General features: G+C 39.7%; 1 protein-coding gene across 2 annotated transcripts in view; it reads right to left on the minus strand.

The window, feature by feature from the left end:
- Positions 1-1,728: 1,728 nt before the first annotated feature.
- Positions 1,729-18,033, minus strand: part of TAOK3 (TAO kinase 3) — a 172,014-nt gene continuing 155,709 nt past the window's right edge. For both annotated transcript variants that reach the window (XM_063086061.1, XM_063086060.1), the window contains 4 exons: positions 12,364-12,603; positions 10,737-10,949; positions 4,025-4,207; positions 1,729-3,024 (listed from right to left, as the gene is read on the minus strand). In XM_063086061.1, the coding sequence (XP_062942131.1) occupies positions 2,863-3,024; positions 4,025-4,207; positions 10,737-10,949; positions 12,364-12,603 (798 nt within the window). In that variant the 3' untranslated portion in view covers positions 1,729-2,862. The remainder of the gene's footprint in view (positions 3,025-4,024; positions 4,208-10,736; positions 10,950-12,363; positions 12,604-18,033) is intronic.

The following is an 18,033-nucleotide window of genomic DNA, read 5'->3' on the forward strand; positions in this document are numbered from 1 at the left end:
TAAACTCCGTTAGGGTGAGGATCTTTACCTGTTTGAGATACATTGATGCAGCTCAAGCACCTAGCATGGCGTGATATATACGGTACTCAGTAAATATTCATTGAATGAGTAATCGCAAATCAAAGGTAAGCAGCCCTTCCCAACTAATATGCACGACTAACCTGTAATAATTCTTTTCAACTCAGGGGAGCTTAGTACATCCTGGGAGAATACAGGACACTGGCCCACAGCCTCTGTCATACCTGTTCTGTTACTGCCATCCTAGTCCCTGCCTTTCCTACTGCTGCCTCTGGCAGGTACTAGGAAGTGGAAGACTCAATCTGCACCAGGTGTTAGGAGCAGAGAAACACATTCCTTCTTTCCGGTGACCGTGCCCTGGGACACATCACTGATAAACATGTGGAGAAGGAATTTTTTAAAGATAGCACCTATAATCTTGCAGACATAGGGAGGGCCTTTTTACAAGCTAGCTAGACATTTCTCACTGCAGAGAAATGGATGAAATAGAGTACAGGAGGTTTTTCTGCCTTACTGAAGACCGTATGTCTTTTTTTGACAGATCTCAATTCAGACCCCACCCTGCCACTTACCCAGGTCTGAGCTTATTTCCTTATGTGTAAAATGCTAGTGTAGTGTTCCATCACATGGTAAGCATAAGCCTGCAATATATATGTTAGCTATTTTTCTTGATAATTATTTATCTTCCTTCCAGACCTTTCCAGTATTATTTTCAGGTATACCTAATATAGAAACTTCCTGGAATTGAGCTGCTTAGGAAATTGGGAGATGATTATTAAAGGTTTTATGGTTAGGGTTAACCCATGTTGATAATTATGTTGTAACTTTAGTATACTTTTCTGCTTTAGTCTATCAGAGTGAACATGACCGGTCACACTTGTCTGTGATAACATCCTGTAGACTGCGAGAATGATCTTCATTCTAAAGAGCAATTTTCAATGTCAAGGACTTAGAACCCTAAGAATATCAGATCTCAGTGAGATTTTCTTGACCCCAAAACCATATCCTAGAAGATATATATAGATATATATATATATAGTTTTTTTTTTTTTTTGGACCAGTAAGGGGATCGCAACCCTCGGCTCAGTGTTGTCCGCACCACGCTCTCACGAGTGAGCTAACTGGTCATCCCTATGTAGAGATCTGAACCCGCAGCCTTGGTGTTATCAGCACCACACTCCCAAGTGAGCCACGGGCCGGCACTCTAGAAGTTATATTTTTCATCTCATTGTTATATAAATTATTCTAATAAGAGCAGAATATGAGGTGGGGGATCCACTATTGCAGTGGGATCATTTCAAATATTTGGTTATGATGCCTTCCCCATAGCCTGCTTGTCCTTTGGCGTGCCCAACTTCTCTTCTCATGCTCCTACACATGACTGGCACATTGGGGGGTGGGGAGGTGCACTCGCGTACATTTTTCTATTCTTAAGGGCAGAAAGGTGCAGCTGACCGCTTGACCACATCCAACAGTGCAACACTATCTTCAGCCCTGTAGAAGAATTTGGATGACACAGCTTTTCCTGAAAATCTTGAATGGCTCTGCTTGGAGCAACTGATGCCATGGTGAATGGTTTCAGGAGGGCCGCTCTGCCTCTGAATCATTAGCTGGTGAACCTAGAAGGGAAACCTCCTGCTACAATAACACAGCAACGCGATGTGATGAACACTTTTATTTACAAATATAATTAAAAGCTCTGACAGTTATCATGCTCTTCCTTGGAACCTGAAAAATGTTTTTGTTTTTAAAGTGCATGCAAAAGAAGTAAAGCCTTTTTTTTTTCATCATTTTTTATTGTAAGAAAATACACAGTTTGAAAGTGTGAATAATGCAATATTTATGACCAAGATATGGGACTTAGGAAAGGGAAGGGAAATAAAGAAAAAGATCAAGATGATCTGATTGAGAGACAGTGCTGAACTCCAAATACTGAATTGGAAAAGGAGGGAGGTGGGGAGGAACAGGAGGAGGAAGTAAAAAAATTTGATCAGAGAAACAGTTAAAATACAATATGAAAATAAGTAATACCTCTCCTTAAATTCCTTCTATACACAAAATACACGATTTGCCAAAGCCCAATTTGTGCTACTGGGATTCTGTGAGCTCCTTAAGTGTATTCACATCCTCTGCAACAGCAGAAAATGATTATGATACAATCAGAATATGCTGATGACAAGTTAAACTCTTGCCAGCAGGTTCTTAAAAATCACAAGATCTCTTCACCCCACCCACCCCCCATCCCCAAAAAAGTAATAATATGTCACCACTGATATGTACATCACAATTAGTTTCTGTAAAATGTATCAAATTTTCAATCTTTAATAAAACTTTGTTTTTTTTTTTTTATTCCTGATGAATAAATACCAAAAAAATAAAATAAAATAAAATAATGCAGCAGCTAGTTAAGGTGTAAGGCTGCGGATATTGTGTCTCTCTCCCCCTTGGCATTTATTATTATTTTTTTGCTTTACTTTCACAGATTGGTGGTAATGAGTGATTGCTTAAAGCAATATACATCCACTTTTTTTTGTTGGTTTATTGGTTTTGTTAAAACTGTCTCCAAAGTTTTCACTGAAACATTTTGAATCACATCAATACTGTGACGTGTACTATGAATAGAAGAGATGGCCAGGTTTTGGCCAGCACTGAAAGTTGACACGGGGGGAGGAAGGGGGCCCCTGATGGAGTAAGAATAAACAGGCACTAGTCCGACACGATGTCAGTAAGAGTAAGAGAGAGAGAGAGAGTGAGAGCAACGCCCGTTAAAATGGGGAATGTGGTTTTGCAGGGTCTGAATTTTTTTCTGTTTTCTTTTTTTTGTAAATGGCAAAAAATTTAATCTCATCTATAGTCCTCCTTAGGAAAATCTAATGTAACCAAATTCCCAAATCCCATTCTGAGGCTCTCCATGTCAAAAGTTTCAATCTCTCGCTCTTGCCTTTCCAATAAGTACTTGATTCTCTCGCTGCGTTCCTTCTGAAGGGCAGCCAGCTCCTCTTCAATCTGAAATAAGCACAATGAGCAGTTCTTAATGGAAAGGATCTCCCAACAGGCACCGCAAGCACACATTCCACACACGTACACAAACACACAGGAACTGAGTAAACTAGACCCAAGACGGCTGGGACAGTCCTTTGATAAACGTCTCTAATCCATTATATTTAAAACTTGCTCATGAGAATAAAAATGTTTGGGGCCCACCTGGAGCTAGCAATACCATTCTAGCAAGCCAAGCAGCTGGGCTGATCTAGGTCACTGTCCTGTCTCAGCAGGAGACGGCTCAGGAAAAGCTAAAAGACACTCGAGCACAATTACATTGTGCTGCTTTCCCATAGAGAGTTGAATGCCTCCTGGGTCACTGGTAATTTAATTCTAGAACAGGAGCTGGGAAAATAGTCTGTTACACTGGTCTCAGGAAACGACAGGAAGAAAATGCAAATAACTGGTTAAGCAAATAAATGCTCAACAGCTTTGAGATGCTTTTTGAAATCTATTCTACATCATATTCCTCACTATCTAAAGTAATGAATATTTCAATTGGGATAACATTTATTATGCATGGCAATATCAGCTTATCTTCATTTTAATTTTTTTAAAGAGCTCTAGTGGTGATTTCTCTTGGTTTAAAAATAGCCAAAAAGCCAAATGTGCATTTGGCTTCCTCAGGCCATTTAGCAGCCGCGCTATCAGCTCACTGTACCTTTCATGTGTCATATCAAGTACTCAGTAACCCATGTCACTCCTCTGGCTGTGAAGGTTAAGGGTTTCCTAGCTGAGTAGCAGAAAGGCTTGGGCTGTGGGATCAGACTTATAAAGTAACTTAACCATTTTGAGCCTTATTTTCCTATCAGGTAGAATGCAGACAATGCCTACCTCTCAGGGGTACTGGGAGTATAAAGCAGATAAGAAGTGAAAAGTGTAACCAGGGAGGGCTCCATAAATGGGGGCCTAGGTCGCATCCCTCCTCTACCCAGCTGTATGGGACCCACCGTAACTCTCATACCTTCTGCTCAAGATGTGCTCTGCGCAGAGACACCCTCTGCTCTAGCTTCTGGAGCTCACGTTCATGTTGTGCCTCTGTTTGCATCTTGATTTTGCTCTGGTAGGCATTGAGCAGCTCCATTTCCTGCTGGAGCTGTAGCCTCAAGGCCTGGCATTCGGCTTCTTGAGCCTCATCTAGCCGTAACTGCGGGCACAGAAGACACACACTGTAATACACCCCTTGCTTCCAGCACTGGGTGACTGCTGGAAGTTGTTTCCTTGTTTGGACTGAAATAGGTCCCCTCAGAAAATCAGATGCCCCGGGCACATCCAGAGTTAGGAATCAAGTACAGTAAAGTCTGCCCATTGGGCCACAAAGGTCGAAAAACACATTCTTTTCAATGCGGTCTGAAACCACAGAGCAGGAATTATTAGGAAGGCTACACACTCCAGGTATCAAGCCCATGGGCTTTGGAGGTAGAATACTGAGCTTGAATTCTAGCTCCACCATCCACTTGGAGATGTCACCTTGGCAGGTTACTCAACCTCTCTAGTCTCATTTTTTTCATCCTCAAGAAAATAGCCATAATAGTTTCTATTGTCTCAGATTGGTATGAGAATTAAATGAGAGAATTCATGTAAAACTCTAGGCATAGTTATTAATGTATACTAAGTATTCAATAAACAGTAGCTACTATTATTATTTTTCATTTTGACTACACCATTTCCATATTTAGATATCTTTAACCCTAAAATAAAACCTTAAAAGCATTTAGATATGCTTAGCTCTAAAAAAAAATGAATCCCCAAATCTGTAAAATTTGAGTAATATACCAACCACAGTACTGTTATACTCCTAGCAATGCTGTTGGCCCTTGTAGTTGGCTATAAAAATTATCCTGCTAGCCAGCCAATCCAAAACTCAAGTGGTTCAAATACTCTTCCCCACAAAGAGTAGCCATGGTAATCTTAAAGGGCATATTCTGGTTTGAAGCAGTGAAGTTTAGATTATAAGACAGTCTGGTCAAGTTTCCCTTGCTCCCTGCAGCACCTGAACTTTGTATTATACACCAAGACACTCAGACCCTATGCAGAAAATGGGCCAAGCCAGCCAGCAGAAATGTCAACCTCTCAATTAACAGAGTTGAAAGTTTGGGGCCATTAGTACTACTATGTCTAGAGAATGATGACCCCCCTGTCCCAGGCTTGATTTTGTCTAAATTTGGCAGCCCTTCAGTTTGGCTGAGAACTGTTAGAATCTTTGAATTAGATAGTTCTATGTATTCTGAGTTTATCTTCATGTTTCCATATAGACCACTTTGTCAAGATACTTATTTTCTACCTTATGAACAATTTGTAACAGCAATATATCTCAATATCTTGATTGAGAAATAACTTCTTGAAATATTATAATAGTTTTAGAAAGTTATTTGCATAGTGTCTTTTTTTAGTACTTCTGGAGAAATATACTATAGAGATTAAACGAACACAAAAAGATTATATAATCATATTTTCCAAAGTACCTTCTAATAATTCATCTTAACCAGCTTTCATTAAAAGCCACTAAAGAGGACAAATAGTTCTCTTCTCACTTTCCCTATTGGGAAATGAAGGGTAAAGAGATATGAAACACAACAAACAGTCAATCTGCAGTAGAAACATACTCACAGATAAACACCAAAGGATTTACTGGCTCCCAGTGAGGACTGTTACTGATTCCCTCGATATGAGAGTTTTCTTAAAAATAAAGGAAGTGAAAGCCCTGTTCTTTTCTATTTTTTTTTTTTTTGGCAGCTGGCTGGTATGGGGATCCAAACTTCTGACTTTGGTGTTAGCAACACCACACTCTAACCAAGTGATCTATCTGGCCAGCCCCCATCCTTTCTATTTGACTGCACTAGTGGCTGTAAGTCCTGGCCAAGTGGGTGAGAGGCTCATCCTACTAGCTGTTTAGACCACTGAAAAATCTCCTTCTTCTTTTGTTTCTGGCATTCTGTTATTAACGTCAGTAACTATGTTGTTCTATAACAGCTTTCATTCCATAAAAGGCCCAGCACTAGAAATCAGAGGACATTCCAGCATTTGGTATTCATCACCCAAAGTTACAGATACCAAGTCCACTAAAAAGTTTTATGAGAGTATAGGTAAATATCCTAGTATAGGTAAATATCATGTCTGTTTTCTAAAGTGGCTTTAACTGAAGAAAAGGATGTGACAGAGACAATACAATGTAGCAGTGGCCAAGCATATAGGCGTACAGGCTCCCCCCCAAATGGGTTCAAATTCTATCTCTACCACTAATTAGCCATGTGATGCCATCCTTCAACCCAGGGATTGGCACACTATAGCCCACGGGCCAAATCTGGCCAGAGGCCTGTTTTTGTAAATAAAGTTTTATTGGACACAGACACACTCATTCTTTTATGTATTGTCTATGGCTGCTTTTGCACTATAATAGCAGAGCTGAGTAGTTGTGACAGAGACCCCGTGGTCTACAAAGACTAAAATATTTACTATCTGCTCCTTTACACAAAAAGTTTGCCAATTCCTGCCCTAAGCAAGTGGCTTTACTTCAATAAACCTCAGTTTCCTCATTGGTAAATTAGAGTTGAAACAGTAACTACCTCAAAGGGGTTTGTTACTGTTACAAAAATGAAATGGGGTAACGCCTATAAAGTTATTAAAACCGTGCCTAGCACATGGTAAGCAGGCAGGAAAAGATAGCTGTGATGATCATACATATTTTTATCTCCTCCCTGTCTCAGAAGAAAGACCATTTCTCTCCTTCCATGCAAAGGCCATCATGAACCTATATTCCTGATCTTGTTCTCCCATCTTACCTAACAAACATTTACTGAACTCTTGCTGCATGCCAGGTACTGTTGCCGTTGCTAAGAATATGAAGATTAATATGGCAAAAATCCTATCAACGTCTATGTGCCCATCAACTCTCGCCCCTCCTTCTCACCTTTAGCCTCTCCCTGCACAGCTCACCTTGCACTCATTCTGATCCTGCCCCTCTACTTCCACTGCTCTTGTTAAGGTCACCAATGACAATTGTGAAGCTGTCCTTATCTTACCTGACCTCTCAGCAGCGTTTGGTATTGTTAATTGCCCCTTCCTTCTTGAACTCTGTTTCCTGCCTTCTGAGATGCTATACTCTCTTGATTTTTTCCTCCCCACTCTGGCTATGCCTTTTCCAGCTACTCCTTGCTTTACTTGGCCCTTAAATGTGGATGTTCCTCAGGGCTCTGGCCTAGGCCCTCTTCTTCCTAAAGAATCTCATCTGTTCCAAAAGCTTCTATTACATTTATATGCAAATGGCTCCCCCACGTACACCTCTGTTTCAGACTTCCCTTCTCAAGTCCAGACTAGCTTATCCAGTCTACTGGAAACATCTTCACCTGGATGTTTCCCAGGATCTCACATTCAACACAATTAATAGTAACTCATCATCTTCCGTTTCCATTCCCCATTTGCTCCATTTCCTTTTTTACCATATAGGTAAATGGCACTGTCATCTACCATTTTGCTGAGACTGGGAGTTATCCTAATACCTGACTCTCCACACTCAATCTGTCACTAAAGGCTCTCAATTCTACCTCCTGCCTCGCTCTCAAATTTAGTCACTTTCCCCTTCATCCCCACTGCCCCCCTTTCTAGTCTAGTCACCACTCCTTTGTGCCCAGGTAAAAAAAAAAAGCAACTTCATCAATGATCTCCTTACGTTCTTGACACCCCCCAGGCCATTCTCTACCAGATCACCAGAGTGATTATTCAAAAATACAAACCTGATGACAGGCCCTTGCTTAACACTCTTCCATGGCTTCCCATTGTTTTTAGGATAAAGGCAAAATTCTTAACAAAATCTGCAAGACCCTACATGATCTAGCCCTTTTACCCCTCCAGTCTTATTCTCACGCAAGTCTCCTAGTTCTCTACATTCCAAACATGATGGATTTCTGTGAATTCTTCAACAGCACCACTGTCTTTCCCATCTTTACAGATACAGTTCTTCAGCCTAAATAATCATATGTCAGGGAAGCCTTTCCCAACTCTGCAGAAGGGGCTAGCTCTCCTGTTTTACACTCTATTGACTATTGCACTTGCTCTGCCATTACATGGAGTAGAATTTTTCAGTGTATGTTTCCTCCACTCCTCTATAAATTCTATGAAGACATGATTGATGACTGTCTTATTCACCGCAGTATCCTGGGATGCCTGGGGCACAGTGTAGGCACTCAATAAATACTGGATGGATGGATGAATTCGTGATGTATGGATGACAGAATGGATGGATGAGTGAATGAATGGATGGACGGATGGACTAATGAATGAATGAATGCACTAGCTCCCATCCTCAGCCAAAGAACATGTTTAAACCCCTTCCAATTAACCGAAGTCTTCCTTTAACTATCTCCTTCTCTTGCAGCAGTTCTCTTTCTCTTTTCCTTCCCTGATGAGGATCTGGGAAAAGCAGTCTCACTTAGTTTCTTCTGTGTTTTTCATTTTTATTTTTTTGCAGCTGACTGGTACATGGATCTGAATCCATGACTTTGGTGTTATAAGGCTGTGCTCTAACCAACTGAGCTCACCAGCCAGCTTTTCACTTACAGTTTCTATCTCATGTTATAATCACTCTTTCCATGCACTATAATATCTCCCAACTCCATCACTCCACCGATTGTGCAAGCAACGGACAAATCCACTGCTAGATCCAATGAACACCTCAACATCTGTTATTTTAATTGGTCTCTGCAACATTTGAGATCATCAATCAGAAACTTCTGTTTTAGGGCCGGCCCGTGGCTCACTTGGGAGAGTGTGGTGCTGATAACACCAAGGCCACGGGTTCGAATCCCTATAGTGGGATGGCCGGTTGGCTCACTTGGGAGAGCGTGGTGCTGACAATGCCAGGTCAAGGGTTAGGATCTCCTTACTGGTCATCTTTAAAAAAAAACAACCAAACTTCTGTGACATGCTCTCTTCATGTCTCTGATTATTTATCTTCTTTTGTCTACTTCCACTCAGCCCTCAAAGTGCTGGTATCCACCAGTCTCTGTGTCCTTAGTCCCCCTCCGAATACTATCTCCCATCCTTAGCAGATCTCCTCTATTCCTCACAGCTACAACTGCCGCATATAGCAATGATGTCTAACTTTTTGTCTTTAATCCTGATATCTCCCCTGAACTACAGATTCCATATCTGTACCTCTCTGCCTGGACACCCACGTAGCTCAGATACCATATCCATAGCTTGGCCAATTATCTCCCCAGGCATCCAAACTCATTCCCCACTTCTCTTTTTCTATCTTGGTAAAATGATGACTTATACCACTCCACTCTGTTGTCAAGACTGGTTGGTCACTAAGTTCTATCTATTCTATCTCCTAAATATTTCTCAAACCCTCTCCCTCTCCCCATCTCCATTAGCATGCTCTCTCAGTTCAGGCCTTCATCATTTTTTTCTCCCTTGACTATTACAATAGCTTCTTAACAGGTTTCTTTACCTATCTCTGCCACATTACTTCCAACATCTTTCTAGAACACAAATATGATCCTCTTAAAACAGGCTTCAACAGCTCTTTATATAACAGGCTTTAAAACAGCTCATTAGTCTGTAAATAGTATTACAGACTAATGTCCAAACTCCTGGCTTTTGAGGATCTGACCCCTGACTCTCCACCTGCTTTCTTCTTAAATAAGCATTCTACACTCCTGCCATAGCAACTACTCACTGTTTTTCAAATCTGCCATCCTTTTTCAAGCCTTTGAATCTTTGCATATACTGTATCCTCTGTCAAGAATAACTTTTCCTCTTCTGCCTATTTGTAAACTATTACTCTCTAAGACCCATCTCCTTGTGAAATCTTCACTGAATTACCAGGCAAGCTCCCATTCCTGGCTTGACAAGACCTTTATGACTTCTCCACTTTGAGTTCCCACAATCTTCATCCTTAAACTCTGGGCTCACACCAAAGTTCTTTCAGTCCCCATCTGCACTCTTTTCATTGTTTGGACTGTGTAGGTCCATTTTCAAGGAACCTATTCACTTCGATGAATTCCCTTAAGCCTCTTGGAGCCCACTGGGAAGCTTTCCCTAGACCAGATTAGTTGTTCCCGCTTGTCCTCCCATAGCACCCAGAACCTTCAACTTCAAAGCACCTACTGTGCTTCATTATTATAGCTTAGTTATCTCACCTCCTGGCTTGTCTGACAAAAGTGTGTAGACAGAGCCCAGTGGTCTATCTAGCTCATTGCTCTCTCCCTGAGCTCAGCACAGTGCTGAACACAGACTCTTAGCAAAAGTTTATTGAATGAATGTGTCTGTGTATCTGACTTCCTCACTTGACTGTGAACTCCCTAAGGGTGGGGACTGTGTCTTATTCATTCATGCTTGACATCAGTTGTGGTGGTGGTGGTGGGGAGGGGTGGGTAGTCAGTAAATCATATGATATTGTATGCGGTATCTATCACATCTTGCCCTTAAAGTCCCTATGTGCCCCAGGTCTGATTTAGCCATCATTCCTTGAGTTCCTTCTTATAAGACACACTCCAGCAAGTATCCACATTGGCTTGGCTTTACTCAGCGTCGTCGTTTCCTCAGTTCTTTGGGCAGAAAAATACCAATTTCCTAAATTTGTGCAAGAATCATCTTGGAAACAAATAGCTGGATCTTGAATTTTCTTGACTCCCAAAGCTCTTGAAGCCGTGGCACCAAACCTAACCACTTACCGCTTGAGAGGCCATCATTTCATTTATACTCTGTTCATACTGCTCTGCCAAAATGGCAAGTTTTCTTGTCTGCTCATCTTTCAGTGTCTTTAAGATTGTTTTGTGCTCATTCTTTGGAGTAACTTCCAACTGGTGATTCTTGAGTGCTTTATACTGTTTGGTCTGTACTTTGCAAGTGTCCTGAAACTGTTTTTTAATTTGCATTTCCATGGCCTGTGTAGGAAAAGTGACAAAGGGAAAATAAAGACATATCATTAAATACAGAAAACCTTCCATTATAATGATACAAGTGTTGGAACCATCTGTCTTTTGGTACAGTGATCCACATTACTAATCAATAATAATGAAAATAATACATATGGCACAGACAAGGGTTAACCCTATCAATGCTTTTTGGTTTCATATTAAATGAACAGAAGTAATTTTGAATTTACAAATAGCTTCAAAATCAAAATGGAGGGATGACAACTCTAAACAGATTGTGGAATATTTTGAAGCTTAGATTGTTAAAAGGTTGGTAATTATTTTCATTGTCTTCTATTGTTTATTGTCCTCCCCCCTTTTTTTGTTTGCTTTTTGTTATTTCCCCCTGTTTCCAAGTGAGAAAGAGGATAGCATTATACAAGCCAGTTCTCACTGCTCTGGATTATAGCAATTCCTCAACAAAGCAATGAAGGAGAACATCTGGGTAGTACTTTATATCCTAACCCATTTCTACTGGATTTCAGCACAAACTGAAAGAGAAATGTGATTTTAGATTTTTGCCCCCATTAAGAGGTTGACTTGCATCTAGCAATATCAAATGTGCATTTTGGCAAGGAGAAGGTGGAATGTATTATTTTAAATCTAGAAGGCATTCCATCAGGTTGCCCCATAGTCATGAATGCATTTCATGAACATTTGAGGACTTATGGTGACAGGGATCACTAATTAGACAGTTTAGGATCTGGCTAAAAGAAGTGCATGACCAGTGTGATTGAGGTTGGCTTCACATCTGTGCCAACACTGACAATGTCCTCCTTAAATTATAGCGGTGGCTTATTACATAGAGAATGTTAATTGGTGGTCAGCTAAAATTAGCTGAAGGCAATGAGGGCCAAAGGAGCTCCTCCACATATCTCTAGTGCAGGAGTAGTAAATGCTTGGCAAAAGTAGATTCATTCCTGATTCCCATGACAGACATTACTAATAATTCACACTCTTTTCTGCTAAGTTTGGAAGTGGCTTTAGAGTCCTTCCCATTACAGTAGCACTCAAGGTAGCTACTACCAATATAAATTTCTCATTTCCTAGGATTAAAACCATGGACTGCTGTTAGTCCAATTTGAAGAGGGTAGGTCATGAAGGGCTCAGAGAAATTACATAATGGATACAAAGAAAAACTAAGAGATCACGTAGTATGGTTTCCAAACCAGCTTGCCTAGCAACATCTCTTCAGGAGCTTGTTAAATACAGACTCTTGTGCTTTACATATGGAGATTCTGATTCAGTAGGTGTGGGGCCCAGAAATCTGTGGTTCTGAAAAGTTGCCCAGGTTACTCTGACAATCACCCAGGTGTAGACACCACTGATCCAGTCCAACTCTGTCCAGGAGCACAAGTAGGGAACTACTTCTATCTCTTCTTACCTTTAAGTTTTTTGGCTGTTGCCGAAGTTCCATGACATGCTTTCTGTGCAGTTCCCTTTCTCTCCTCTTATTGTACTCCAGCTGGTTTTCCAGTTCAGTCTGGTGCTGTAAACGGATCAGATCCATGCGTAGCTTCTGTAACGTGTGCAGCTGCCTGTACTCTAGCTCTCGGGTGGACTCATCGTGCCGTATTAGCATGGCATGCTCCATCTCCTTCTGTGTCCTCTTTTTATTTAGTTCCTGCATTTAGGAACAAAAGATAAACGGAGAGAGATGAATGGAGACAAATTGGGAGGAATACACAACTACATGAGGGATGGCAAGGAATAGCACTACTAACAATCTCTTAATTAAGCCCATTAGTGTTTGGCAGCAGGACTTAATGAGATTAGAGGAAAAATCCCTGGAGGTTTAGATTCTGCTCATGGGTCTACCACTTACAAGATGGGCAACTTCATAGCAATCACAACTGCACTATCTGTAAAATGGGATTAATTCTACCAGACTCCCTTTTACCTCAAAGAGTTGCTGTGAACCTTAATAAGGTAATGTGCCATGCATAGGTTTAAATAAATTTCTTCAGTTAAACCAGAGCTTCTTTACTGTGGCTGCCCATTAAAATCACGTGAGGAAGCTTGTCAAACATAAGATGCTTGAGTCCCACAACCTGAAATTCTGATAACTGTCTGGGATAGGGCCCTGATGCCAATTGGTTTTAAGAGTTTTCCGGGTGATTATAATATGCAATCAGGTCTGAGAATTAAACTGAGTTAAACTGATAGTATCTGCAATGTTCTTAGCTTTCTGGGAAATACCCTGTTTTTGTATGTATCAGAAGTAGGCCAATTATCCATTTTTTAAAGTTTCAGAGTTCAGGGCACGCTGGGAAAAAGCAGATGAGATCTCTTCCCTTTCATCTTTCCCATTACAGTCTGTTTGATCATTTCTATATCTAATTACTCTGTTCTTTTCAGTTCTACTCATGTCTTTCATTTTTTCTTTTAGGTTGTTGAAGGGGTGAAGGAAAGCAAACTAGAAAAACAGGGGAAGTTGGGTGAAATTTTTTTCATTCACCAATGCAATAATAGTTCCTAAATGGCACTATATAAAGATCTGAACCATGTGCTCTGGGTACCTAAAAATGTTTACTAAGCCATGACTTCTGTCCTCAACTTGCTAACACTCTGATAGAAAAGTGTAATAGACATTTATTGAAGTATATGCTCAGCTCACAGCTGAATCAGAGGTAGACAGGTGGCCCAACTGGGCCAATCTATTTTCTCTACTAGGAATTTGGAATTGAAATTCAGAACCAGTTAATCTCTATGTGTGACTGGGATTGAGGGGCATATAAAAATTGCATGTATGGTAGTCATCTACTGCTATGAAAGCTGAGGATTAGAGAAAGCTGGGATTTGGAGCAATAATAATAAAAAAAGAGAGAAGAAAAAAGTGCAGGGAACATACTGATGCCTAAGTTCCTGACTGGTTCTAAGCCCTCCTGTAGGTCCAGCTATATTACTGCTATTGGGTTTTATGAGACATTCCAATATTTCTATAGTAAATTCTCTGGTTTTGGCTTAAGCTAGCTAAAATAAGTTTCAATTAACATGCAAACCAAATAACTTTAATTAGTACAGGAAAATAAGTTTTATGTGCAAATTTAAAAGAAAAGAGAGCAAGGTTGGAAGTGATAAGTGCTATAAAAGAGGTAAAGGTTTTATGCTATAACATTTCTGAAAAGGATGGTATTATTACTAGTTAGGAAAGCCACAGAAAGGAGAAAGCTTTTGAGCTGGACTTTAAATTAGAACAATAGGGTGCCTCTCTTCTCTGATAGCATCCATTATGGGAGAAAATGCAAGTCCTTTGTTTTCATAGAAATATCAATAACATTTGTCTATTGCTGTGGGTGAGAATAGCTTGTACACTTGGGCCCTCTATCCATTTGAAGAGAAGTCCTTTAAACAGCACAGCATCTAATACCAGAGCCCAGTCACTAATCATTCATTTATTCATTCAGCAAATAGCTGTCAAGCTTTTACTATGTGTTGGGCACTGTTGTGGTACTGGGAGTAGAACAGTGAACAAGTACATCACTTCGTGGAACTTATTTTCTAGTGCAGAAATATCCAAAGTATAAATGCAATTTAAATTTGTTTTAAGGAATAAAAGATAATCTCCTAGAGCATCTTTCCCCATCTCCTCCTGTGTTTTTTCTTTTCCTTGTTTTATTTTTCCTCTTTACCCAGACCATCAAATTTCTTCTTTTAAAAATCAGTAACTGGCCCCTAGGTGGCACCAAAGGACAGTGAGCCCTTCCCACAGATTAATGCTATCCCAGACCAAGGACCAAGAGAAAGCCAAGGAAAGTCTTTTAAATGGGTAAAGGTCTTGTTCCTATGTCAATGTATCATTTTTGGCCTTTGAGTTCCAGGAGTCCCAATATTGAGCATTTATATATCCCACATTTTCCTAAATTGAGAAGTCCAAACTGAGTCTGAACTGCCCAGAGCCCTGAAATTCATGGAGGGTAGGCGGGGGGACAAAATAAAAGACAAAGCAAACAAACATTTTTTAGAAGTCAAGTGCTTCTCTCTTGGGTTAGAAGTGATTGGTCTTTATAACAAACTACACAGCTAATACTAATACCTACTAAAGTTCGAGAATCAATGGAAAAAAACTCTTAGGGTGTGAGTCACTTTCAGCTTCTCCACTGACTCACTGTATATTGTTTTGGTCACGGCTCTTAATCTATGGTTTAGTTTCTTCAGGTGTAAAGTGAGGATAACAGTACCCATGATGAATTACCATGCTTGTGAAGACGAAATGAAAGACCGTAAAAAAATGCTTCAGAATATCTAAATATGTGACTATTATTTTTCTGTATTCAGAAGTGCCTCTTAATATCTTAAATGTAGATTGTATAAACTATTAGAAGAGTGAGAGAAATCTTATACTGAAATGGTTTTTCTGTTACAATTCTTGGTTGTTCCCTTTACCTTTAGTTTGTACATCTAAGTTGCTGATGTGTAAGATGGTAAGCTGCCTATAATATTTTAAACCATGGGAAAAAAATCATTATTCATGAACCCAGTGCTGTGCCTACATAAAAATGTGTAATGTGCTTTCAATTTTTAAGTTATTTCATATATCTTATGCAATCCTAACTGCAACCCTACGAGGTGGTAAGACTGCAGGATTTACCCCTTTTATATATGAATAGTAAGGCATTTGGGAATTGAGGTCATACAACTTCTATAAAGCAGAACTGAAGCTAAAACGTGGGATTTTAGATTTTCAACATTTTTCAGTAAAAGATGTCCCAATGAATGGCTTATATTTTCCTGTTTTATGCTTTTTCAGTGTGTGATACAATATATTCTGAGGAGTTCCTCTGCTTTAGCTAGACACAATGGCTGTTCTATCTGTACAAAAGACACAATATACATTTGAGCCACATCATGTGTACCTTTAGCTTATACAAATTCAACAAAATGAGGGGGACAAAACCAAAAAAACCAAACAATGCTATAGGCGATTCCGTCCAGCAGTGCACTCAATGTACGTATGCCCTGGAGGGAGTGTAGGTGAGAGACATGTAGCTCCCTTTCCCTGAGCCCACATCATGGGCTGTGAGCATCTTGCCAAGCTGAGTGTGGGCTCAGTGCTGAAATGTGTGTACTTTTCATACCACATGGTCCCTAAACACACTACCATACTTTATGTGACTCTACCTGCTGTGTAAGACATGGCCCCACGGTGCATTTCCTGATACCCCCTGCCCCAACTGTGTTCTAAGCATTCTATTTTAAGTTCCAATGGAGGTGATACTGACTTCTTTAAAAGAAGCTGATCTCGCTCATGCCAAATTTGTATTCTCATGCCCACTGAGGGTAAGTAAGAAACTAGAATTCAAACTTAAATGGAAATGTTGTTAGCCTATGATATTTAATGTTTTCTCAGTTTCAGGTTTTAGTTTCAACAACTGGTTAGAAAATGGTGAGTGTCTGTGTGCAGTGGTGATAGAAGAGGTTCGACCCAGTTTATGGTGGTCCTTTTAAATGTTTTCATTAATTAAAAGGGTTGCTAATACTCATTTTTGGCAAAGATATAGGAAAACATGCACTCTTATGCTTTGTTGGTGGGAGTATAAACCCCTTTAGAAGACGATTTGGCAATATCTATTTAAAAATTCAGATGTGCAGTTGTCCCTTGGTATCCATGGGGGATTCACTGTAGGACTTCCCTCAGTTCAAAATCCATGAACACTTAAGTCCTTTACATAAAAAAGTGCGATATTTGCATATAACCTATGCACATCCTCCTGTTTACTTTAAATCATCTTTAGAATACTTATAATATCTAATACAGTGCAAATGCTATGTAAATAATTGTTATTATCATATTGTTTAGGAATAACAACAAAGAAAAAAAGAATATACACGTTTAATAAGATGCAATTTTTCTCCCAAATATTTTCATCCCACAGTTGGTTGAATCCACATATGTGGAACCCATGGATATGGAGGGTTGACTGTATATACTCTTTGACTCAGAAATTTCACTTCTAAGAATATATCCTACAAAAATAGTTGTATATAGGGCTGGCCAGTTAGCTCGGTTGGTTACAGCTCAGTGTTATAACACCAAAGTCAAGGGTTCAAACATCTGTACTAGCCAGCCACCAAAACAAAACAAAACAAAAAACCAAGAAAATAAAACTTGTGTATGTGGAAAATATCTATGTACAAAGATGTCCTCTGTAGCATGGTTAGTAATATTGTAATACTTCAAGCACGATGCCCACTGAAAAGTGAGTGCCTTATTAAATAAATGATTTTATAGCCATACAACAAAATTCTACTAGGTTAAAAAGAATGAGGCAGAGCTGTACCTGCTAGATAGTAAATGGAAAAAACCAAAAACAAACAAAAAAACCAGTATAGTGGACATCGGTTAATTTTTGTAGCTCAGCATCCATTTTCCCTTTGTTTACAAGCTCCCTTTTTTGCTTTAAGAAACTACTCCACCCTATCTGGAATCAGGGAGAGTGTTGAGCAAGAAGGCACATTATCCAATCCTGTTCTTTTTCTCCGAGGAATTTGAATCTTGAACAGAAATGATACAAAAGTTAAAAATGGTTGGAGGCGATACATCCAAATGGCAGTGCCTTGAGGAGCATTTGTTATCTTCTGCTCTCTAGGACACGGAAAGTTACTTTTCCAGCTTGGTTCTTCATCTTTTCTGGCTTGATTCTTCAGCTCTGTCACCTACCCCATATCCTTCCAGTAAATTCCTTTCCATCTTAAGTCAGCCAGAGTTTGTTCCTACTGCTCACAAATCAAATAACCCCAATGATACAAAGTAATCTCATTTTTGTAAAGTTAAAATCATGTATAATATAAAAACTGTACGTATGTATACAGGAAAAAAAAAAAACCTGGAAAAACATATGCCACATTAGCGTGATTGTTTCAGGGTAGAGATTGGGTGGAATGAGATCACCAAAAAGGGAGAGATGGGGTGATATTGATCAAATGGTTTAAAGTTCCAGTTATGAAAGATGAGTAATTCTGGAGAGAGAATGTACAGCATGGTGATGATAGTGGACAGTGCTGTACGGCATACTTGTAATGTGCTAATAGGACAGATCTTAAGTTAAATCTT

The sequence above is a fragment of the Cynocephalus volans genome, chromosome 2, assembly GCF_027409185.1.
Source record: "Cynocephalus volans isolate mCynVol1 chromosome 2, mCynVol1.pri, whole genome shotgun sequence".
In the NCBI taxonomy this organism is placed as follows: domain Eukaryota; kingdom Metazoa; phylum Chordata; class Mammalia; order Dermoptera; family Cynocephalidae; genus Cynocephalus; species Cynocephalus volans.